The following is a 25,469-nucleotide window of genomic DNA, read 5'->3' as shown; positions in this document are numbered from 1 at the left end:
GCTCACAAGTTGAGACTACAGCCAAAGCTACGAGTGCGAGTTGGCCCGCGCTCCTGGTTTTGAGGCATGCAATTTTAGCGTGAGCGCTCGATCGTTCTGCGGAACAACGCTTCAAAACAGCGACCTCGAGCTCTCGTGATTGTGGCATTGGCTGCAGTATCAGCTCTACAGTGCTTCTGCAACGTGCACTCCACACCATCGAGACCGCCATTCTTTGCATACGTTAGGTAGGAGCTTGATCTGAGGATGCCGGGACCTTTGTTTAAGATAAGTCTATTTGATTTCTGAAAAAAAAACTCTCATACAATCCTGTCCGCTTAAGCGTAGGTATACGCTTGTATGCGGGACATGGCAGCACAGACATTTTCATCATGTAGACACAATTGATGGTTAAATGTAAGTAAAACATGAAAGAAACATTCAAATAACACATTAAACAACGAATTTTAAGCCCAAGTGGAAAATTTACCTGTGAAGTAACACCCAGTTCGACAATAACAATCATTCAATGGTTACAAAAGAAACATCGCGAATTTAAACACATAATGACAAGACTCGACACGTACATAACGAGAGACACTCGCTAGAAAACACTAAGCTTTTACGCAATACCTCATTGTTCAGAATTTCAGTTCGACAAAAAACACCACTCTTTTATTTTTTTTATACATCTGCCTTTTAGATGACAGGCTTAAGATGTCTTTAGGCAAGCTATTAAATATTGCAGGACCATAATAGTTTCTCTGTTTTTTTCCCGTAGTTTGTACATATTTTTGGAATTGCATACGTTTCTGTGTGCCGGAGTGTTTTTATCCTGTTGCGTATTTCCTTAAGTTCCTTCGAAAAATAATGGCTGGTTAAAACGACAAATTTAAAACCATATTCAAACGATAATAATTCGACTGCATCTTTCCTTTCCTTGGTATCCTTCAGTTCATGTTTTGACCCATATACTTTATCGCTAACACATCTATTAATGATACTATCAATTTTTTGTTTCTTGTATTTAGGACATGTTCCATATACAGTAATTCCGTAACGTTTCACAGATTCCCCCAATTATAGGAACACCTCACGGCTCAGATTGACATCACATCCAGTTTTAAGTCTATAGAGATATGCAGAAACAACGCGAAGTTTTTGTAGGACATGATCAATGTGATTACTCCATAAAACGTTTTCGTCGAAATGCAAACCGAGGTATAGGTGTTGTTTTAACATTATTCATTTTTTTCGCAGTCGCACTGATCACAGTGTTGATCATGAAGGAATATGGGAATATCAAACGGAACTTGTTTATAAGGGCTTCGGAAATATATGAGTTTAGTTTTGTTGAGATTGACAAAAATACAATTGTTTGTGAACCAGCTCATTAATTGTACTATATCGTTTTAAAATAAAGGAGCAGCGAGATTGTACTGTTCGTGTAGTAATATTAATGAAGTATCATCTCCGTATTGAAATAAATTTGATTTCAGCTTCACGTGACCTATATGTCATTAATGTATATGTTAAAGAGTAAATGACCCAGTGTAGAGCCTTGTAGAACACCAAACCTCATTTTAATTTTATCACTTGTTGAGCTTTAAGCTTTAAGCTTTAAGACCGTTAAACTTCACAATTTGAAATTTGTTCGTAAAATAACTTTTGAGAACGGTAAAAAATGGCCCTTGAAAACCCATTCTGTACAGCTTTGCAAACATGACTGAATGATCGATGCTATCAAAGGATCGGTATAGGTCAAGAAACAGTGCGATAGCGATTTGATTATTGTCTAAAACCTTATAAATGATATCCGAAAAACTCTCCATCAGCAAAGTCGTGTTTTTCTGTTTTTTTTCGAACCCCGTATTGTATGAGAGTATTAATGAAAATGTGTCACAGAATGACGTCATCACTCTTGCTAAATACTTTTCCATGATGTGTGTCATGGCTGGAAGTATGGATATTGGTCTATAATTTGTTAGTTCTTTTATAGATCCTTTTTTGCGTACTGGCCTTATGATATAAAATTTCTTCCCGTCTGGAATAATTCCGCTTTCAAATATGCCATTGAAAATTGAAAGCAAAACACCTCTCAGTTTATAAAAGTTACAGTAAAGATCCCACACTCTTATTAGGTCATGTCCAGCTGGCTTAAATAAAGACATACTAGAAAGTATTTTTTCCAGATCGTACTCTGTCATCAAAAGTAAACACGTTGAATTTACACTAGTTCCGATATCGACAGGAATCTCATTTTTTTTTATCATGGTTCTTAAATTCTGTACAGAATCAATAAACGTATGGTTAAAAGAGTTCGCAAGGACTCGAAAATTCGTTGTTTCTCCCAAAGCTTTTCGCAATCACTTCGTCAACGTTTTGTTTAGCCTTTATACCTGATAACTGCTGTGTTAGTTGCCACATTGTTCGAGAATTTCCCTTGCAGTCTTTGAACTCCTTCAGGTAAGATTTCTTTTTTGCTATTCCGTATCGTAGCCGTTACTTTATTTCTCATTTTTCGGAGTTCCTCTCTAAGAAGCACATTATCCTGTTTTTTTCTACATATTGCCCAAAGCTTGTTTTTTTAAAAAGCAGAGTTCCATTATGTCCTTCTCGACCCATACGTTTTTATCTTTTCTTTTTTTAGTTTTTTTCTTCTTTTTGAGTTAGAATAAATTTCTTGGAATTTATCGACCAGTCGCGTATATGTAGCGATACGATCACTTTCAATAAGCAGGTTCCAATCGTAGTCTTCTATTAATCTGTCGATATTTTTGTTATCAAAGTAATTATACTATCATCTTCGGCCCGCGAGTTTTCAAAGATCTTCTCTTGTAGTAGTGTTGTAATTACAAAGTAATGGTCTGCAAATTTTGCTTCATCACCCAAGATAGTGTTCTCAATTCACTTACTCTGACTATAATATGATCAATACAACTGCGCATAATATTATCCCCTAGGCATTCTTCTCTTGTGTAGTCGTTAATAGTATTTTCCAACCCAAACTCGGCTAAAATATATAGGTACTGAGATGACCCACACCTAAACAGATTTTAACGTCAGTGTCGAAATCACCCGAGAAAATTAGGTAAGGGCTATTATTAAATTTAAAAAAAATACTCAATTCGTCGCAAAAACGAACTATGCTATTGGTGGGCGGTCGGTACACAGCACACACTGTAAACGACTCGTTTTGCCAGTATATTGACACTGTTACCACTTCGGCAGTAACAAATGTGGTCTTCACGCGCTCTGATACCCAGTCGTCCCGGACAAACGTCAGCACACCCCCACCTCCACGTTTTTCGCGGCACAAGTAATGTGGACTGAAATTATTTAATTTGAACCCTTGACAGGCAGCTTCATTGACATTTATTTCAGTTAATATTAGAACATCCCGCGTACCCAGAATGTCAAACAAATAAACGTTGAATTAATCCCAGTGCTTTTGCAGAGTTCTGATATTAATATGTAGCAGTGTTAATACCATTACTTCCATTATCTACTGCTGTACGTTGTGTAAACACATCCCAATCTGGGAATGACTGAAATGAGGTTTTCCTTTCAACGAGTCTTGTTCAAATCTCCTGCATTGTCAATTCGATTAGAAGCAGCTCCTTCTCTTTGCCTCACAAATATCGTACCCTTGCGCATCCAAACAAATGTGTACGACTTTTCTTTGTCCACATTCTTTGTACCCCAAAACAGCTCCCGAAGAGCTCTAGTTAAGTTCTCGTTGATGAATAATCCTTCAGCTCTGAGCGTTGTTCTTTTGTCTGTCCTGATGTGTCCACAAGTCCCTGCTCGCTCCCTCCGTGAACCCAAAGAGGATCGGAGTGATTTCTCCTTCTCTGGCCTTTAGTCTGTGCACTGCCTTGATTTGTTCAGGAGCGTAAACCGGAAGTTCAAGCTTTGATGCAAGGTACTGAGCAATATTCGTTACATCTTCCTGTCGTTGTTGCTGTATGCCGTGGATCTCAACATTTTTTCGACGAGAGTACATTTCCGCCTCGCTTAGCGCACTTCTGAGCTCGATCGTATCATGGGTATTTTGCTCTAGCCTCGTTTCCAGGTCTTCCGATTTCTTTTTCAACTCCCTCGTTGTGTTTTCGTGCGCTTTTAGCATCGAGAGAACCTAATCATATTTGGTGCTAAGCTCATTCAAGCTCTTTTCCTTTCCTTCCACTGTCCTAGTCTCGTTCTCGATTTTCTCGATCATGACATCGCCTTTGCTCGACCGTGCACTAACCGATCCTTCCCCCCTTTCAATCTTTCCCAGCACGTGAGTCAACTTTCTGTCTATCTCTGACATCCTAGTCATGATAGATGCCAAGTTACAACCTTGGGAATCCTGAGTCATCAAATCACTCTCAATCGCTTTGACGGAATTCACTGTTCACAGACTGTTTGATCGCCCAGTGCGTGTGTTGCATGTGGCTCAACGCCAGGATTTCAGAACTTCTCTAGTCATGTTTTTAAACACTGTTTTCGTCGTACCGGAACATTTCTCTACGTAATAGCGGTTTTTGAATTCGACAAACTCAATACACGAGGTATCTTAATTTTTGTCAAAGCTTTAAGGTAAGCCAAACATTCAGTAGACCCAGACATTATGGAAATGACAAGAGAAGAAACGCACAGTAAACAGGCAAACTGGCAGTACGGCAGAATACGACGCCCGATATCTTTACATAGTTAACGCTGTCTTACGTACAAGATGAAAAGCAGGCGATTATGTTCTGCACCGGCACGACGCCGGACTGCCATCAGGTGCCTTGGGACGGTTGCTTTTGTAGGCGCCAGCGCTGTCGTCGGCTGACGTCACACTTCCGAGCACGCCTCCCAGTTGGCATCGTCAGCTGATTGCAGATTGTCGGGGCGCCGTCTCTTGCCGATGACAGTGTAGATGTGGGACGAGTTGCGTTTCTTGTATCGGCTGTGTACAAGATGAAAAGCGGACGATTGTGTTCTGAACCGGCACAACGCCGGACTCCCAACCGGCATTGTGCCAACCGGCGTTTTACGCTGCCAACTGGCGTTTTACGGACTTCCATTCGGTGTTTTACGCAGCGAAGGGGTTAGGCCAACCGTACGCCATTGCTGGGTACTGACGGTTATTTCTATTTACTGGTTCCCTCGAGCCAGCACTTCTTTGGCGTGAGACTGACACGGTGAAGCGAACGCTCGTGACGCATAAAATACCGGCATGGCATCAGATGATGTTACAGGCAAGCTATGTATAGGCTCTAGGGCGTACAGTCCTCGAATATTACTACCAGGCGAGATTTTGACGCGCTGACGTCACTAAGCGGCGAGGCTCGCAACTACAGTACCCTTGACAATGTGAGAACTATTGACGCCACGAGTGCGATACGCATTGCGCTTCTCGCTGACCGACTTTGAAGTGAGGGGTAGAAAGCTCGCGCTCACGTCATTTCATTTCCGTACCTCTTTAACGCACATTTTCTTCCAGTATAATAGCCCTGTCAGACGGGCGAGTTTAGTGCACTTCAAGCGAGTGCACTTCAACCTGTCAAAACACACTGCAAGTGCGTTGGTGTTACACGGGCAATGACGATGGGTGTAGTAATCGGCATGCAAATTATTGAAGCACATGAGCAGATTTTCGTAAATTACTTCTTCGTCTTATTACAAACACGTTTCCACCCATTGTTGCGCCAAGTTACGAGCTTTAATGTAAATTTAAATCCAATTTGATGACTCAGTCAGTACAAGCCAGGCAAATCCAAAATCTAGATATCGCTCTCATTCGCAACAATGAAAAAAAAAAAAAAAAATTGGGGTGCGTGCATGTTCATACAGGCTAGAACTTAGTCTGCCTCAACGGGCGATTTGTCTCCCAGCTGTGGATGAGAAATGTAGTTCAGTATAACCGCTAGCCTGGAGGACTTTAACGTGCAGCACGCAGTAGTGGTACACGACCGCACGCCGGTACGACGCTCATCCATATCGAAACGGGCAGGGGTGGGGATTGAACCCAGGATCCCTGGGTTCTGCAGCGCGAGCTTTCGCTCCACGTGCTCCGAGCTGGTGTGCGCTAGACCACTCGGCCACCGATCCCCCCTGTTAAAAATATTAAAGATGTTTACAATTCTCTGTAATGCCAAATTGGAGCGCAGCTCTTGAGGAGGCGGAGGTGAGTGTACGCAGGGGAAAGTATGCCCCTCCTCCCCCTTCTTCCCTTCTCATCCTCCTCTCCTGCTCCCTCTCATTTAGCAGAAACGTTTCGCTAAATTTCTCGCTAAATTTAGCGGGAAAAATTGACTTGCGACATCACGTGACACGTGACGTGATATTTCACTTGTAACGTCAGGAGGGTAAAATTTTTCCGCTAAGTTTAGCGGGAACGTTTTACCCTCAAGACGTCACGTGCAACGTCCCACGTCAATTTTATGTGCGACGTCACGAGAGACGTCACACGTGACGTGACGTGCGTCACGTGTGACGTTATTATAGAAAACGTCCCGCTAAACTTAGCGAAAACATTTCCCACCAAAAATAGCGAAAACATTTGCCGCCACATTTAGCGGGAAAATTTTACCTTCGCGACGTTACACGTGACGTCACGTGTGACATCATTATGGGAAACGTCCCATAATGCAACGCGCGGTTACGCCGACATCGACGCCACGCCGCTCAATGTAACCTTGTGACAAGGTTACATTAATGTACGATTTTTACGCCAACTGGATTACACTGTTCGATCATCGCGCAAGCCAAGAAAAATAAAGAAGCATATACAACTTTGGCGTTCCGCTTCGTTCCATGCAAGTCTTCGAGGAGGCCCTGACACTGCCTAATTTTATCATAATTATCGTGTTGTCTCGAAGAGCTACATGCTGAAACAAAAGTGGCTCTCCTTCTATGGTAACCAAGATAGCCTCGGAATGACTGACTTTGTCGTCGTCTTTTATCAATTCACCGCGGCGCGAATCTCGGTACAGATCAGCCTAAACTGGGGAAAAAGAAGAAGAAGCACCTTGTAGATGGTCAATCCTTTTTCTGCGTTCCACATTATTTTTGAAAGATTGCCGACGCCTCTGGATTAGAGCCTGATCTGTTCCTTCGCTACGAAAGAAGTAAGCCTCTTTTATACCCGGACCTACAAATCATACTCCTGAAGGCCGCCAGCTACGTGGACCCTTTAAATCTGGGTCCTACCAAGGTGCTCCCGGATTTTCCATCATGGAAAACTCCGATGGAGAGCCTTCATCAGATGGAAGACCAAAATCAGGCCTTTCGGTGACGGCATTAGCAAAAGATTAAGCCGGCCAGCCAGGCCAAGAGAGAACATCAGGTCAAGCGCTCAAGGGTGTCAAGCGACGCAAAAAAGAAAATGACGACGAACCTGACGATGACGACCAAGATGAGGATATAGGAGCGTCTGAAGTAACATCAGACTCTACGATGCACGTCGACGAGGAGAAAAGTGACCTGGAGGGATTCATACTAGTTACACACCGACGTCAGCGAACAACTGGTGTGCCAGTTTTACTGACCCCAGTCAAAGATGACCAACGACTCCAAAAACAGAATCCGCTCAAACTAAGCGAAGAAATAGCGGCAGCGGCAGACGCCCCTCTTGTGAGACATCATTTCACTGCTCGGGGAGGTCTCCTTGTAGATCTTGCAGACGCTGCTACCGTGAACAAGCTGCTGAAGGTTCGTTCTCTCAGTGGAGTTGCAGTCCAAGCAACCATACCGAAGACCTACATGCGGAACAACGGCCTCGTGACAGGGGTACCTGATTGGTACTCGGACAGCGAGCTAACGGAATTCCTGGAACCGGCTGGTGTGATCGCAGCCCGCCGACTCTACCAACGTCGCTCAAAGGTTGGCGAAGTGGCTAAACCGACTGACCGAGTTGTTCTAACTTTCCGGCCAAACACAGAGCGCCCAGTAAGAGTGAGCCTTGGGTTCACCATACATGAGGTCTGCGATTATGTTGAAGCCCCCTCCCGATGTTTCAACTGCCAGGCACTCGGACACATAGCCAAATACTGCAAGAACGCTGTCAAGTGCAAAAAGTGCGCAGGACCACACGCAACCAAAGACTGCAAGGGAGAAGAGCCCGTGAAGTGTGCAAACTGCGGTGGGGACCATCCCGCAAGCTACGTCAACTGCAAAGTGCGCCTCGGAGCACTCGCAAGAAGCAAGGCTTTTGTCAATGGACCATGACAGGCTTTGAAGCCAGTGGAGACCGTGGAGGTCAACGATACGGCCGCATCGCAGAAATTACCTGTTGCACCAGTTGCGATGTCAAAACCTACAGACAGCCAAACAGCATCTGGCATGAAACCACGGGAGGGGCGACGAAAATATAGGAAAACGAACAGCGCCAGTAAGAATCTAACAGAGAAACAGACGCTACTCGAGGAGGAGTTTCCTACCTTACCACCCAGAGAATCGCAAGACCCTAACGTGTCCCAAGCTCACCGGGCTTCGTCGACGGGTAGACGCCTCTACAGTAGAGCGACAGAAAATGTCCCACCACACCCAAAGAGAGAAACTGATCTGCCTGGGACATCAAATGTCAACGACATAGTGAGTTTGCTTTTCTCTGCCATACGAGGCTTCATTGCCCAACTACCTCCAGGCCATCTAAAAATGGTACTACAAGAAATTATGGTTTTCGAAGTGACAATTACTGATATGATCCGAAAATGGATGTAGTTATGGCCCAGGATCCAAAACATCAATCAAAAGTGCCCCCTAAACAAAGAAATGTGCCATTAATAATGCAATGGAACTGTGCGAGCCTCCCAGTAAGATTGGCGGCACTGTCCTTATATTTACAAACTTACCAAATACCAATCTTAGCATTTAGTGAAGCAGGACTACCAAATAATGGTAGTATTTCCGGATACACATGCTACAAAAATCCCACAAAGGATTTCCCTACGGATCTGCGGCGTTATTTATACGAAAATAGCTTCCCCAACATAGGATTGACACAAGAGACCTGTGCACAGAACATCTCGAACTGATAGCAGCGCATGTAGTTGTAAGTGGACATCCACTATGCATCGGCTCAGCCTATGTGCGTCCGGGGAAGGGCAAAGCTACTGTTGCGAGTGCGGTTGCCGAACTCTGCAAACGCTGCTCAGACCCTATTGTGTTATGCGGCGACTGGAACGCGTATCACAGCCTCTGGGGGAGTGCAAAAGATGATGCTAGAGGGAAAGCACTGGCTCAGGCTTTTGAGGATTGTGATTTGGCTATAACAAATGACGGAAGTCCGACATTTTTTAGATCACCTAACACATACAGTGCAATAGACATCACGGCATACTCATCAGGCCTCAGCATACAATGGAGAACCTATCCATATACAATGGGCAGTGATCACTATCCCACATTTATAGAGTTAGCAGGCGTTTGCTCAACACAGCAACGCATTGGACACTTCATTCACTGGGACAATTACAGAAAAGATCTCACAGCATCACCGGAACCCCTAGACCAGGCGATAGTGATTAGTGCTGAAAGAGCCACAATCAGAATGCGCCTTCCAAGCCATTATCCCGAGCCCGACTTGACACTATTTAAGCTTTTTGCGCAACGTAGACAAGTAGAAAGAAAACTTCAGCGATTCTATACACGTGAAGTAAAAACCCTGCTAAGTAGAATAAATGCAATCATTCGTCGATATGCAAAAAAGACCAAGCGCAAGCAGTGGGATGAAAGCACAGCGTCGGCCGATGGTAACAAGCCTGGAACCCACATTTGGCGAATTTTGAACTGCTTTACGGGGAAAAACGAGACGCATACATCTTATGCTTCAATAGCACTTCGTCTGGGCGAAAATCTAAAAGACACACTAGAAAGCTTTGCGGATTATTTTTCGACGCCTCAAAGCGAGGTTGGAGCGGAAAGCTACGCGGTAAAAAAGAAATCACCTCTTGACGCTCTCTTCACCGCAGGTGAACTAGCCGCTGCACTAAAAATGTGTCGCAGAAAAAGTGCACCAGGTCCTGACGGGATCACAAATCAGATGCTCCAAAACTTACCTGACGGACGACTAGAGGAACTTCTGAATTCCTTCAATACCATATGGACAACGGGAAATATACCACAAACTTGGCGAACAGCATGGGTTGTTCCGGGAAAACCGAGCCGGGAAAACAAGCCGGAAAAACCGAGAACATCATCATCTTCATATCGACCTATATCGCTAACGTCGTGCGTAGCGAAACTTGTGGAGCAAATGATCCATTCCCGTGTCTCGTGGTGGCTTGAGAAATATCAACTATTACCCAAAGAGATGACCGGATTCAGAAAAGGCCTCTCAACAGCGGATAGTGTGATTAACCTATTGAGTGCTGTTGAGCATAATCACTACAACAAGAACTCAACTCTGGCAATATTCTTTGACATCAGCCAGGCTTATGACAATGTACAGCATTCCGCAGTTCTGAGAAAGCTAACACAACTTTGATTGACAGGTCATTTACAGGTCTTCCTAAAGAATTTTTTCGCTGGACGAACGCTCCAAGTTCGGCTGGGACGAGCAGTGAGCTCGCAGCGTAAATCTCTTTGTGGCCTGCCCCAAGGAAGTGTACTATCGCCGATACTTTTTAATATCCTTTTGTCAAAGTTACCAGAAGCAGTCCCCAGGTACACTCTTCCTACTAGTATGTCAATATACGCGGATGATATTTGTATTTGGACTTCAGGCTTCAGGCATCATGGTCTACGAAATGCTGCTCAAGCTGCGATTAAAGCCTCGAGCAAGTACTTAGCTGAGTGAGGACTCCAGTTTTCACCAGAGAAGACGGCGTTCATTCTTTTTCCCGGAAAAGATCGAAACAGCACACGAATAGATCTTCAGGTAAACGGAACTCCGATTCGTCGTGTCCGGCAGCATCGATTTCTAGGCTTCTCCATCAATTCTCGGCTGAATTGGCACTCACAGGCAATGGCTACGGCAAAATCCACAGTAGTAGTGAGAAATGCCATTAGGAGGGTGGCGGGACAGTCGTGGGGGAACTCTCCAAGGTCTATGCTACGTCTCCATTCAGCATTAGTAGTTTCCCGCATCTTATACGCCCTCCCTTATATGAAGTTATCACGGTCCGACTCTGAACTTCTCGAACGCATCCACAGACGAGGAGTTCGTACAAGCCTTGGTGTCCCCAGTTCTACCAGAAATGACCTAAGCTCTGCCACTGCCTCTTTTGGCAACGCAACGCCTACTTCTACAGAAGCTCCGCTTGCACGAAACAGCTACTGGAAGGAGCCTGCTCCAACGACTAGCGAAAAGGACGAGTTCGCGCTTTCACATTTCTTTAGAGACTCTGAAACACCTAGGGTGGCAATCAGAAGCGTGACCAGATAGCTTTGACTACCAACCTAAGCCCCCATGGGAGGAATACATCCCAAAATGCAATGAGAAGATCCCGAGTATACCAAACAAGAAAATATCAAACGAAGTGGTGCTGAAAATGACAGCGACGGAGTACATTGAAACAACATTTAAAGATTTTTTTCAAGTTTACACGGATGGTTCTGTAAATCGTCATAAAAGAAGTAGCACAGCCGCCTATAATGTCCCAGCCTATAACCTTCAGTGGAGCGGCCGTATCGACCAAATGGTGTCCTCCACGACCGCAGAAATAATAGCAATTGTGGAAGCACTCCATACTCTTAAGAGATTTACACCGCAAAAAGTAGTTGTGCTCACAGACTCTCGGTGTGCACTGCAACAGCTAAAACATATACAAGGAACATCAGAAATCGCGGTGGCTGCTCGGTGCGCGACAGAATCCCTTGAGGACTCCGGTTTCAAAATATGTTTTCAATGGATTCCCGCCCACGTTGGACTCGCCGGAAATGAAAGAGCGGACAACCTTGCTACGAACGCGCACAATAAAGAGCGAACAATACACACACCTGACGACCCGAAAGCTTTCCGCATACGTGTCAAAGAACATCTCGACTCTTTGTCGGAGGCAAAAAATAGCCAACATCAGCCCTGTCTCAGTGGAAGCCTACGCCGCAAGGAGGCAACTCTACTTTACCGACTTCGCACCGGAACCGCTCGCACCAGACAACTTTTGCACAAATGGGGTAAGGTACCTTCAGCCTCCTGCGACAGTTGTGGTGTTACAGAAGATTTAAATCACCTACTTTGTGATTGTAATAAATTCGAGAGTCATCGAAAGGACTTCGCTCAAGAACTTAAGAGGGCGCGGTACCTCTATTTATTCGTCCGTTTCGGCCACCAGATGGCGCGCGGATCGTAACGTGGTTGAACGAGCAACTTCTAGATGGCGCCAGTATCGAAGTGTGAAAAGGCCCGCGTTATCCGCTACGTGAAATAGATCCACAAAATGTGTCGTGTTCTCCCGGCGGAGAAAGTTTCTCCCTCCCTCGCGCGCGCTTGGTATGTCTGCGGTCGGTCAGCTCAGAGTGCATAGCATCGGACGTCGGTGATAATACGCGCGGTGGCCGAGTCCGGCCTCCACTCTGTGTGATGCAGTGGGTGGCGCTCGTTTCTGTTCGGAGGTAGGAATAAAAATGTCGGTTCCCTTTTTTACAACGCTCGTTTCTATAGCTTTTTTTTATTTTTATCGATCTAAAGTGACCTAAAGTACCGCCTCTTCGAAATCGTCCTTTGCGGCGAGCGATTGAGAGTCAGGTTAGCATTTTATTTTGGTCAGCACTACACGTTCAATGAAGACCTCGGGCGGCGATGTAATTATGTATTGCTTCCCAAAGTGTGTCCAAGGTGTGTAGTGACAATTGGAAATGGTATTGAAGGCGCGCGACCGTCGGTTGGTAAAATACGTGCGTTAGATTCACTTATTCAGTCTAATCATTTTTGCCAACGTCTTTTATCTGTTTCGACAAATGATATGGTCGAGTCTATTGATAACCTCAGCTAGGTTAAACGTACGGAGTGTCCGGGCTTTAAAAAAATTTGCTTCGTTTATGTGAATGAATATCTGTTTTCTCTTTTCCGTGCTCGGTGCTATGCAAAAATCGCTTAGATGTTATGGTAGCTCAGTGTGGCGGCGTTTTGCACGCTGACTCTCTACTGCATTCGCTGTGCACAGTATGTGTTCAGATGGAATGTGTCAAATCGTATTTCCGATCGATATGATGGATTTACTTTGCTACAGAGTTAATTATATTTTCCTGATTTACACTGGTCAGTCCCTGATCTAAGCTAAGTTCGAATGCGAGGGTGCAGCCAGACTTAGCGTCGTAACAGCCGTAATGTGCAGAAATATATTAGTACAATGAAAGAAAAACAGAAGGATACGAGACGGCTCGGTATTATAGAAGTAATGAGTGTACGATCGAATGATGCCATCGTACGCTTTTTTCTTGTTGAACGGCCTGCATCGCTGGGAAACGCTCAAGGTACCAGCGAAGACAATGAGCTGGCGTGAAATTTTGGAAAACAAGCGTCACTTTCATCATGCGCTTTCATTTCGATATGGCGCAAATTTCGCGCGAAATAGTAACAGGTAAGGCAACAAAATGTAGATGTTAGGTCTGGAACACCACCAGACTCAGCCGTGTTGGGAGCATCTCTCGCGAGTCAATACGCGAAAGGTATTGCGCGTCGAACTGTACGTGCGAGTTATCCATTTCAGCGAAACCTTGATTTCGCAAAACTATTGTGTGTTAGAATATGCACCGTGTTAATCAGCTATCACTATACCCAATCTCAAAAGTTGCGCGCAGTACTGGGAAGCCACGAGCGAGAAATAAATGAAAGTTGATATTGTAGGACAATCGCGACGTGGAGACCTATAAAAGAGAGTCCCGATAAAAAGAGAGCTCCGTCTTCCCCTTCTCTTCAAGTGCTTGGGTTACGCTTTCATTCCTGCACCTTTGGTAACACCGCGCGCACCGAAAATCGCCTCCTTCCCTGAAAAACACCGTGGCCTTCAGAATTGAGGGGTGCTACGCGAAAGCGAGCGACATGGTCACGGGAACGAAGGCGAGGTGCTCCGGGCTTTGAAAACGCTCCTGATCGCAACAACTTTTTTTGTTTCTTTTTTTTTTCTTTTTTGTCGAGGCACAATTTTTTTTTTCTTTTCGTCTACCTTGATACCCCATCAGCGCAAAAACTACCATAAACTAAAAAAAAAAAAAAATAAAAAAAAATAATGGGCATACAATGACCACGCACCCACTGGGACCCGAGTCAAGGCAAGAAACACTAACTACTAAAAGGGGAAAAAAAAAATCATGTTCGCATACACAGACAGAACGCCTCCATCGAAAGAAACGCTTGTTCTGCCAGTCTCGTTGTGCGTCTGTCAAAAGCCACAAAGGAGGAAGATTATCAGCGCTTCGCCACTTCCCCCCCCCCCCCCCCCCTCTAAAGAGAAGAAAAGAAAGGTTTCTTGGGCGCACGCGGTCGCCCGAGCGACGACCTTGGAAGGGTATGCGATTGTAGCACGTTTGTCCCACGACAGTTCCCCTGTCTCAAATGCCCACTGTCCGTTTCTCCCAAATACCAGTCTTATCTTCCCGAGTAGCAACTCCGCAGTGATTCTGAATCATTCTGATGCTTTCCAACGTTGCAAAACTGTAGAGCTATCTACAGCGCTAAAATTCAAAAGTGCTGTGTTGGATTCGGGAACTGGTGTAGGTTTAGCTAATGAACTTTCCAGAGAACGATAGTAGTTTTCGGGGTTCCAGGCGACCAGACAGGTCGCAATTATTGGTTCATTAAAAATTGTATTTTATAATCACAATCGTATCATCAAGGGCACGCCATTTCCTCATCACTTCTTCTACGAACAGAGTTGCTGTATTCGTAGCACACGTAGACGGAAACGGAGACTGTGCCGAAATAATATTTTCTTTGGGCAGGTACTGCGCAGCGATTACACACAATGCCTCTAACATAAACATGCTGCTCCACATGTGTATTCACAAGACGCAATACATCGTTCTCCCAACTTCGTTGAAATGGGCGTGAAAGCGCGTAACCGCCACTTGGTTGAAGTTCTACTTAGAGGTGAAGCGTTTACCATAAAAAATCGTTAAATATTTGTTGTTGTTTTTTCGTTTAACTACAAGACTGGGTTCACTTCAATTTTTTTTTTTTTCATGTCGTCTCCACAGCGTTTCTACGTCGGTACTTTCGCGTTAGAAAACATCACATAATGTGCGAGAAAAAACTGTACGAACGATGCTGCATAGCCTCTTTTTTTGGACATTAAAAAGAGTAGTTGGCTTCCCTTCGCACTGCATGTTTTAGCATGGAAGTTCTATTTAATTATGATGTCTTCACTTCCTTAAAAAAATATACGGTTATTTAAATTACCGAATTACAAAAACGTCAAAATTGCTTAATTGTTTTTCGTTGGGACGCCATGGCGACAGCGACCCTTGCGTTCGCTCGTGCTTTTCGCCAGCATTTCTACGATGAATCGCCAGGACCGCGACAGACAACAGCATGACACTCCGGCTTTTGTGACGTCATTTTTTACCACTGCGGGACCACTTTTAATGTGTGGGCGGGATAGGACGCTAAACACACCAGTCTGAAACGCGCTCCAGGTGCCATAGAACTGCTCCTAAATGTAGCTGTCACGTGCTTTGCTCCGCGACTGTGATTCCCTCACAGCAGCTCTAACTGAGGTTTGCCAAATTACGGTGAAACGGAGTATAGACAAAACAGACAAGAAACGAGCTGCGAGCATACGCTAGTCAAACTTACAACAAAAAGGATTGGTTTTTCCCCAAGCTGGACGACATTTATCGGGCATCTTTAGAGCTGCCACCCAAAATCACGCGTACTCAATAAGATTTTTTTTCTCGCGCGTGTTGGTGATTGTTACAACGCCCTGTAAGCAATGCACACACACACACTCACACACACACATATATATATATATATATATATATATATATGCGTGGGCGAGGGCAAAAAGCCATGCCCTTGATAGACCACGGAGCTATGTCGTGTCGTCTGCTACTGTACCGCCAACAGGAGAGCGATAGCTCTGTGTGTTCCACATATGCGTGTTGCGGTATGACTCTGTACGTCTGTCCTGGAGGAAGATAAGAATATAGGGTATGTGACCCCCTCCTAAGCTAGCAAAAACAAACAGTGTGAACCAGCCTATAGAGTTCGTTTTGCATTTTATTGCGGTGCAGCACTACACGCTGACTCAAGGACGTAAACATGTGTTGGTCCCCAAAGTGTGTCCAAGGGGCATAGTGGCGATTTATTGAGAAATCGTATTTAAGGCGCGCGAACGTTTGCTGGAAGATATCCGCGTTAGACTACTTTCTATTCTAATCATTTTGGCAATGACTTTTACTTGTTTCAACCCATGACATGGTGGACTCATAAGCTTAGGTGGACTGAAACCACAGAACGTACGGTTTTAGATTACTTGCTTCGTGCATGTAATTAAATAACTGTTGCGTCTTTTTTTATTTGACGATGTAACAACCGTAATGCGAGAAAAAAAGAAACATTTGAACGAGGAAAGATTAGGATGCAAGGTGCCACGATGTTATGGAGGTAATGAATATACGACGGATGCTATCGTACACTTTCACTTATTGGAGGTTTTACAAGTTGAACGTCGCGTTTATATCCGGTTGAAAATAGTATAACATAGACAAGGCTTCTACATCTATTGAAGGAGCTTTTTCAGAAGAACTGGTGCTCCTACTTTGTTTGTGGTATTTGACGAGCTCAGTGGTTTTACAGAGCCGGGCGGGAGAGAAAAGTATGACTTTGCATTGATGGCTCTTACGAGCATCGCGATGGTCTACATCAAACATAGAGATCATATAATAATATCGAGGAAAAGGCCCAGCATCTTTTTTATGCTTTGCTGTCATAAACCCAAAATCTGGTAAACCATCATTTGCAATGACAATATTTAGTGTCCTTTTGCTTTATTTCCGCAGAAACAACCGGCGAAAGTCATTGTATCAGAAACAAATCACGCTGACGAACAGTTGAACAAAGGCAGAGCGTAGATGCAAAGCGAGCGCGTTTTGCTTTGTTCTGTATCTCGGGACCGTCGATGTCAGCGTCAGTGTTGCGGAGTTGCCACTCCGGAGTTGGAATGATTCCGGAATCATTCCGCATTTTCACGACCCCGGAATGGAATGGGAATGGAATGGCGGCAACGTTGAGGGGAATGGAATGGGAATGGAATTAGATACCTTTTGCCCGGAATGGAATGGGAATAGAATGGAGCCAAGCTCTTTTTTTTTTTTTAGTGTTTACAGTAAGCGAAACCGGAGCCATGTCACCGAGTCACTTGCTCAGAAATAAAATGAGCGGGAAACTGCTAGCCGGCCTAGAGCCCTAACAGACGTATGCGCACGAAAACGCAATACAAGAAAAAAAACAAGCGTCAAAGCAAAGAGCAGAAAAGTGAAGGTGGGTGGGAGTGGCGGCGTTTACGGACACGCAGGCTACGGGCTTCACCGGCGTTACACGAGAGCGAAACAAGAAACCAAGCACCAAGCAAAAGAAACGAAGGGAGCGGCAAAAAAAGAAACCGCCGTGCACGGCTCCTCATCAGCTCTGATAACTCTTGTACTCGGGCGCCGCCGAAAGATGATCAGTTATTGTTTTCTTATAGTTCGAAAAGCGTTGTTTAGCAGGCGGCCAACCCCACTGCCTTCCAGGTTCGTTCCCTCGCACTCCTTTGAGGTGCGAAATGTGGGTTTGCTTCAGCATGAAAACAAAACCAGATTCACTTCTCTCTTCTCCCGTTGCGCTGTGCTCCGACGCTTGTTTCTTTTTTTTTTTTTTTTTTTGTACTGCATTTTTATGTGTAAGTCCGCGTTTTACTTGGTCTTTGTCCCGATGCTTGTTTTCTGTGTTCTATGTTTTACATTGAAGTGGGTTAGGGTCACAAGGAAGCTAGCGGATTCTCGCTCATTTCGTTTGACTTTAGTCTCTGCATACTTTGTTTCACCTTGCGGTGGACCGCTGTGGACGTTACGTGTGACCCCAGGCAATCCAGCACAGTGAGCGGGACTACACGCACGGCGCGTTGCTGCGCCCCAGGGTCACGCGTCACTCAGAAGGCACTGGATTGGTTTGGATAGCTCTCGTGCTGTCTGTTGTAGTTCATGGTAAGGTGAAGTAGACTATGGTAACCGCTCTTGTTGCGTGGCCGAACTGACTGGACTTGCAGAAAAACAGTTTCGTGACCTGGTCTATGCGGTCCCTCGTACTGCGCCGTAGGGGTTTCACTTTGTCAGAGGATGTGTTTTTGCCGCTGTGCATGGAGTTGCTTCCAGCAGCGTACTATAGCCGTGTTGCTCTTTTTGAAGAATACAGCAATATAGCTTATTTCTGCGCCACGCACGAACTGGGTATTTTTTATGGTCTTATTAGACAAACACGCTGGTCGCGTATGTCCTAAAAGTCAAATGCAAAAAAAAAAGAGTGAATTTGAGTGTTGCTGTTTGTTGCGAGCCACGTGGTCGTAAGACCAATGTCTTAAACAAGCATCGACATGTCAAGGGACTTTCTCGGTGTTTGCAGTACAATGTAAACAAACACTTTGTTCCACCAGCGCTCCGCTTAGCAAATTCAGTGTTTTTTGGGGCCTTTAGCATTTTTTTGCAATTGTCTCAGCGTTGATAATGGCAGCTTTATGCTGCTTATGCCGACAACACAATATAGCTGTCAAGTGCCAATTTTTACGTTTAGGAATTAGCGGAATGGAATGGAACAATTCAGCCATTCCGGGAGTGGGAATGAGCCCACTGTTCCCATTCCTAGGAGTTGAAAGGAATTGAATTATCGAAACTTTAATTCCCCGGAATGGAATTGGAATGGAATGGGGGTGCCCATTCTGCAAAACTGGTCAGCGTCCGCATTGAATCCCCCCTCTCTCCGCTGCTGTCTGCCCCGCTGACCTCAAACTAGACGTGGTAACCGAAGTCACATTTTTCCCTCACTGCATGGCAGCCTTCCAAATACATCACGGCTGCAGAACTGCGGTGGGTTGCTAACTCCACAGAACAAATCTATTTACTATATAAATACATAAATCTCGGGACGCACTGCAATATCCTGAGTCATTACCCACCCCAATTTTTGCGTCTCTTCTTTCAGCTAACGTGATCGAGAGTGAAGTCGCGTCTGTCGCCATAACAACCATAACGCGCAGAAAGAAATATGAACGAGGGAAGGATAAAATACGAGGTCCCACGGTTTTGTGAAAGTAACGAGTGTACAAATTATATTATAGAATATTTTTGTGTTGCCGCAAGGGAGCGGTTCCTTGTGCTTCGCTGGAGTTATTTGACGAGCTCGGCGGTCCTACGAGGCCACATATATTGGAGAGAGGTAGAAATTTTCTTACGACTCTTGTTACGAAAGAGGTTGGGTGTGTCACTCAAGTCTAAACAAAAACGTTCAAGAGTTCCTTCTTTCTTTCTTTTTTTTTCTCTCTGTTTTCAGAACAACTAGGCACGAGACCCCAAGGATTAGTAGGCCACTTCACTAAGCGAAGCTATGGAATGTTGAGGGTGCTTAATTTTCTGTTAGGCACACAGAAACTCCCCACTTTGAACTTCTTTGTGCTAACTTCGGGAAACCGATAATCCGCAGTGCGAACAAAAACGACTTATCGGAGTGCCCAAGACATCGCTTTTAACCGCGTTGTAGATTATCATTTGCGTGGGCCAGAGTTTGAAAGGAATCGCGATCGTTGAGGCGTTTGCTATGCGTCGCTGCAAACATAACATATATATGCACCACCTTCATGAGCGTATCTCGAAAGGGGGTTGATTTTCAACGCCCGGAACGTTTGGCCGCTGTTTCCTCTGCGTGGCATTACCAGTCAGCTTTGGAGATAGCGAGATTCAGCAGGCCGTTTTTCTCCTCCGTATCGGTATCCTCAAAGAACGCGTCGCAACTGAGCATGCACGCCTCCAGTCTTTTCTGCATAGTTCAAGGTCTCGTGGCGGATGACGCAGAGCTAAGCTAGCGCTTAGCGGGTTGCGGAAACGATCTGCTGAAACTCCTTATTCTCCTCACTCTATTTTTCCGAACTACCTTTCCCTTCCCGGCCCTTTTATTCTCCCTTCTTTCTTGCCCTCGTCCAGTTTGCCTTGCAAAAATACGTTCCGAAGTCGAAGTAAATAAATATTGTTGCAGTTCAGGGTTGCCTTCCGGCGCTTTGGCCTTTTAGCAACTTCATAATCCGGTGTTCAACGTTTCGATGTTTGTTATTTTGATAATGCGAAGTTTTGAACTCAACAAATCACCTCTATTCACCAAAAAAAAAAAAAAAACACATAATTTTAGAACAAACTTTATTATTCTGAGTTGATAAACATCCGCCGGTGACAAAAATACTAAATTGGTTCCAACCGAAAAACTCAGGTGATTCGAAATATTCTATTCGGCCTGGGTAAAACCAAAACACTCCAGTCGGTGACTGTTCCCGCCCTAGCGACGGCTAGTTTCTTCGAAACGCCTTCTCTGTAGAAGTTTGTGAAACATTTTTTCTCGTCAATCCACCATCCTCCCAGTGCCTATTCAGTGGTCGGTGTGGTTCTTGGAAGACAACGTCAACAACATTAGTGTCGTCCGGAACCATTGACCTTAGAAACGCGCCTCTTCGCTTGGGGAACTGAGATGCCTTGATTGTTATTTGTTTCTTTTGCCTACTACAGACCATTCAAAAACTCGCCTTCTGGGTGCCACCAACTTCGTTTACTGGGGTGTGAAGCGCGTTCGGGCGTGTGCAATAGCTCTCTAGGCCAAGAGATTGTACACTGATTATGCGTTCACAGGCATTTTTGGTCGGGATAGATGTTCCCGCGATGAGAGCGTATGAGATATGTGAATACAATTGGAAATGTTCTTGTCCAATCCCATTTTTCTTCCTCTGTTACCAACGCTTTTTAGCATCATCACGAGACGTTCAATCATAATAAACTGGTGTTTAAAAAAATAAGCACCGAAAAACATGCACCGACTTTTTGCTCAAAAATAAACACCGGAAAAAAACATACTTTAATTATTACCCATGTCACCATTTTGGGATATTTGTGAATTTCCAGAAGAACAGCGAGTTATCACCCTCCCCTAAGAATACCCTGACTACAGAGCAGGCCACCCGGTTTTCCCCGTGTCAGATTGCGGTGACCACGAACCGGAGCTCACAGAACGTCCGTGAAAAATATAAAGGAGGAAAACAACGATCTACTCTGTGCACGCTTCATCCCCGATTTCCACGACCCCAAGGCCGAAGGACGTTTGTGTGAAAGATAACGATAATATAAAACTTTGCGTCAGAAAAAAAAAAGTACAAACAAGCACAACGCATTGACGGATCACGAGGTTCTGGAACACCTCGCGGCCCGCTTGCCATAGGACGGTTGTCTTCGACCCATGGCTCCAAGGTGAATTTGCCACGTGCGAAAACACGGAGACCTATCCACCGAGAAACAGGAAAGCGAGACATGCACGCTGACGCCTCGGCGTGCACAATGAAACAGGATACGGGCGCGGAGTACGGCCGTAGAAGAACACCTTACGGCGAGCCTCGCACGGTCGCGGCTTGAGGACCACCTTCGCTCCTCTCGCTAACAAAACCATCCGGTCTGGAACACGATGGGACGATCTCACCAGGAACCTCAACGTGCGAAGCTTCCACACACTGTCGCTTACGAGTATTCTCAATCAGGCACTGCTTTCGCTTGCCGTAGGAAGCCTGCTTTCGACCCATGACGCCAGAGGCGAACGCAACACTTCCGAACGGCAAATATTCGAACGCACCAAACGCCAAGCGCCACAGCGTTGAACTAAACCGCGTTCGCTGTCGCTCGAACGAAAGAAGATCGCGTATGAATACAAAAAAAAAATGTGTGCACCGAACTCAAACTACTGACAGAGACCGCCATCTAGCGGGAAAAGAACAAAATGAAAAACACACGAAATTTTTTTTTTGTTTTCTTTTCCGAAAGAAAAAACTCGTTTTCGGAAATATCGCTGTAGTTCCGAAACGGATTAACCTACACTAATTATTTTGATACCAATCGATTCCGTATTAAATTTTAGAGGCACTTGCGCGAACAAGACTGTTTTCTAAAAATTGGTAGATTATGTAAAACGTCATTAAATCCAAAAGTGTCAAAACTACCGTTTTGAGTCGATTTCACGATTTAAAAATATATATTTGTGCTAAATACTGAGAAATATTATCTGCGCCAATGAAACAATTAAGTTTTAATCTCTTTATCGTAAAAGTTTTAAGCAAATACAAAGAGCGGTTCTCATGTAGGAATTTTTTGAAAACGTCAAAAATCTACATGTATTCTCTATGGCGCTTGGAGGTACTATGCCCTCTTGACAGGCATAACTTCAAGATCAACGACATTACAGATTTAATATATCCAACTGGAAGAAGAGCTCGAAGAAAGCTACTACGGACCCTTTTCCTAAACTTCCTCCAGGCGACTGGACTACAAGCACGATTATAGAATGAAATACTGAGTGCCATCAACACTTGAAAGACCGGAAGTGTGCGTGACTGGACTTGTGACTTATCTTCGAAACAAAACAAACACTAAGTTTTTTTTTCTTGTGTTGTGTGCGTGTGTGAGTGTGTTCTTTTCTTCTTGAATCATCATTTATTTCAGTTAGTTTTATTCATTTTATTATTTCATTTTCATTTCTGGACGGGACAATGCCGGCCTAATCGGCAAGGCTAAGTTCGCCCAAATAATTTAATAAAGCGTCACCTTTCTCTCTCTCTCTCAGCCTAAACTCCAAGTCCACCCCACTATTTTTGTCAATGCCACTCTTCTCTGTACTCTCTTTCACGAATTTCTTATTCTTTAATAAAATTTACGCCACGTTTTTGGTTTCTGTGTTGTTAAGTTTGACTGCTGAAACACAACTATCGATGCCACGCACTCGATCGAATGAAGTGGGTTCGTCAAACTCACTCGAAGCTAAGTGTGTTCTTCAGGAAGAAGCCGTGTGGCACACTACGGAAATGACACTAAAGGCGAAGCGCACTTGGTTAAAGGGGCCATGAAACGAATTTTGGGTTGGGATGAACGATTTTAAATTGGCACTTTACTAATCGCATATCGTTTAGTTGGCCAAAAGAAAGAGGCTAGAAAGTCAAAAACCGGCTTTTCGGTAGGAACATTTGAAAATATAGCGGACTATTTTGTACCTTCTTGCCTTCGAAAGCTCTCCGCCTTTCCACTATGATACATCCGCGGTTCCAAAAGCGCGTCACCGGCGCCAAACTGACGTCAGCAGAGCCCAGCTCACGCATTGGACACGAGAACTGCGTCACTCGGACGTATGCGCTCGTCAACAATCAATCCGTCGACGAATATTTGGATTCGCGTTCTTGGCCAATGAGTGCCCTGACGGAACTTATCATCACTGGGGAATGACAAGGTCTATGGTGTGCATAAAAAGCACGGTGGAAGCTAGGAGTCATCGCACCGGTGCCGAAGGAATGTCACGACCACGTGATTTCACAATTCGCATTTGAGTTGAAGATTAAAGCTAAGGAGGAAGAAGTAGGAAAATCGTTTCATGACCCCTTTAAAGTGCACTAAATTAGCCCGTCTGGCAGGGGTATTACATATCATCGGTAAACTCGACATGTTTTGAATTGCCGTCTGTTATCATTTTTGGTTTGGATTTAATAAAACGTGCACATTTCATATTCACAATGTTTTTGTTCGTTTTTGCAACCGTTTTTTTTTTTCTAGATGTAGCAGCAGAGTTCGCCGGGAATATTAGTCAACTAAATTGGTAGCAATGTTTATGCTCTGTATTTTAAGTTATTTTTAACCCGATATGGTCCCACCTCGAGTGGCGTTTTCGAAACGCCAAAGGTGGGTTCGCACACTTGCGACGGCTTACGACTGTGTGTCTTAAAACCTTTTAAAATCTCTTGCGACGTAAACGCCCACTGGTGCCATCTCTCGGGTAGCCGGGGAACACTTGCAGTTTCCGTATATGTCCTAGTTTTTTCGCGCACCATTCTTCCATTTTTTTTCTCGAACAAAAGTTTTGACATTGTTATAACAAACAATTTTGTATAAATAGTAGGTACATCATATATCGAAAATACCGGAAAAGCTTTGTTTTAGTGAAATGCAGTTCCAGGGCCAACTCATAGATGGCGCCATCGTGCCAGTGTGTTCTCTCGTAGTAAGAGGTCACGAAAACTCGGTCCTAAACAAACGCAAGTGTGTGAACGTGCCGTAAGGGTACAATAGATTAGTGGATAAACGTGAGATGTTTCACCTTCTCATTTGCTCCCTTGTTCCTTCTACGTTTGCTCAGGGGCTACTACGCCTGCCTGTTTCTGCTAATGTACCTACTGCCCCTGGCCTTCATCGGCTGGACCTGCGGACGCATCGCGCGCTGCCTGCTCCGAGGCATCTCGCTCACCAGGCAGGGCAGCCTCAGGAGACAGGAGGCCAACCGAAGAAAGGTAGGACCTCTTTTCGCGAAAATGAAAACACCCACCTTCTGTTCTTTTCTTTTCGCAGAGAAATGAACGAAAGCGCGTATACAGGACATTACACCAAACCTTTTGATTTGTGTCATCTGGGTCGTAGTTTCGCAGATGCATTAAGAAACCCTCACCCTAAATTTCTATGCGAGAGCGGTAGTGTTTATGATAAAGACGTACAGGGCTCAATCTCAAGAGGTCGACCCATTATATACCGTATGCGATAGTGAATGTGAGACGCTGGAGACCACTTGGTCATGAAGCGCACGGGACTTCGCCCTCCCATCCCTGAGGTGTAGCGGATGTGGCGGGGGCGCCGGGTTTTTCTGGCGAGAATAAAAAAAAAAATGGAGAAGAACAGGATCATAGTCATAAAGAGGAAGCTAGAAGTTTGGTGGACATTATCCGGGGAAAGTTAAATGAAGCAAAACTAACTCGCAGAACTTGGGACAGGCGGCACAGAAGCAAAGTGGGACTCCATCCCGCGTGGGTCCGGACCAAAGTCTCAACCCTGTTTCCCTGTGGGCCCGCCGAACGCTTCATATAAGATCGGTGTATTCACTAGGGGAACATTGAAAGGGTTAATCGACGTGCGCGCACGTTTCGAACGTGGTACACCCCGGCACGATCCACAACACCGAATAAATTGACCGTGTTTCGACTACGCTGTGGCCTGGCCTGCCGCGACACACCATACTAGTTAACCGAAAGGCCGTAGTGCTGATGTTTCTACGTCAGAAATTGGAGGTCTGAGTGTGGCGAACAATGGACACGAGTTCTGCATATTGTTGCGGTAAAAAATCAAGTTTTGCGCATTATTTATGACGCGCGCGAATTAGTTCTTAGAAGATTTGGTTGTGGAAGGAAGAAACGACGCGCGTGGCATTTCAATTAGCAGCAATTTTACCTTCAAAGTTCTATAATGCATGAAATGCAGTATTTAAAAAGAGATAATTTTAATTTGTTTAGAAGACTATATATACAGTCTTCTATGGTATAAATGAC

The 25,469-nt window shown here is 44.7% G+C and overlaps 1 protein-coding gene across 1 annotated transcript in view; it reads left to right on the top strand.

Annotated features, from left to right (window-relative positions):
- Positions 1-25,469, top strand: part of LOC8032941 (galanin receptor type 2) — an 81,107-nt gene that overhangs the window by 15,984 nt on the left and 39,654 nt on the right. The window contains exon 3 of the mRNA XM_029970709.2: positions 24,293-24,443. Coding sequence (XP_029826569.2) covers positions 24,293-24,443 — 151 coding nt within the window. The remainder of the gene's footprint in view (positions 1-24,292; positions 24,444-25,469) is intronic.

The sequence above is a fragment of the Ixodes scapularis genome, unplaced genomic scaffold (assembly GCF_016920785.2).
Source record: "Ixodes scapularis isolate PalLabHiFi unplaced genomic scaffold, ASM1692078v2 PGA_scaffold4__175_contigs__length_147842914, whole genome shotgun sequence".
In the NCBI taxonomy this organism is placed as follows: domain Eukaryota; kingdom Metazoa; phylum Arthropoda; class Arachnida; order Ixodida; family Ixodidae; genus Ixodes; species Ixodes scapularis.
The sequence above is the reverse complement of the archived record's forward strand: the minus strand, read 5'-3'. Positions and strand labels throughout refer to the sequence as shown.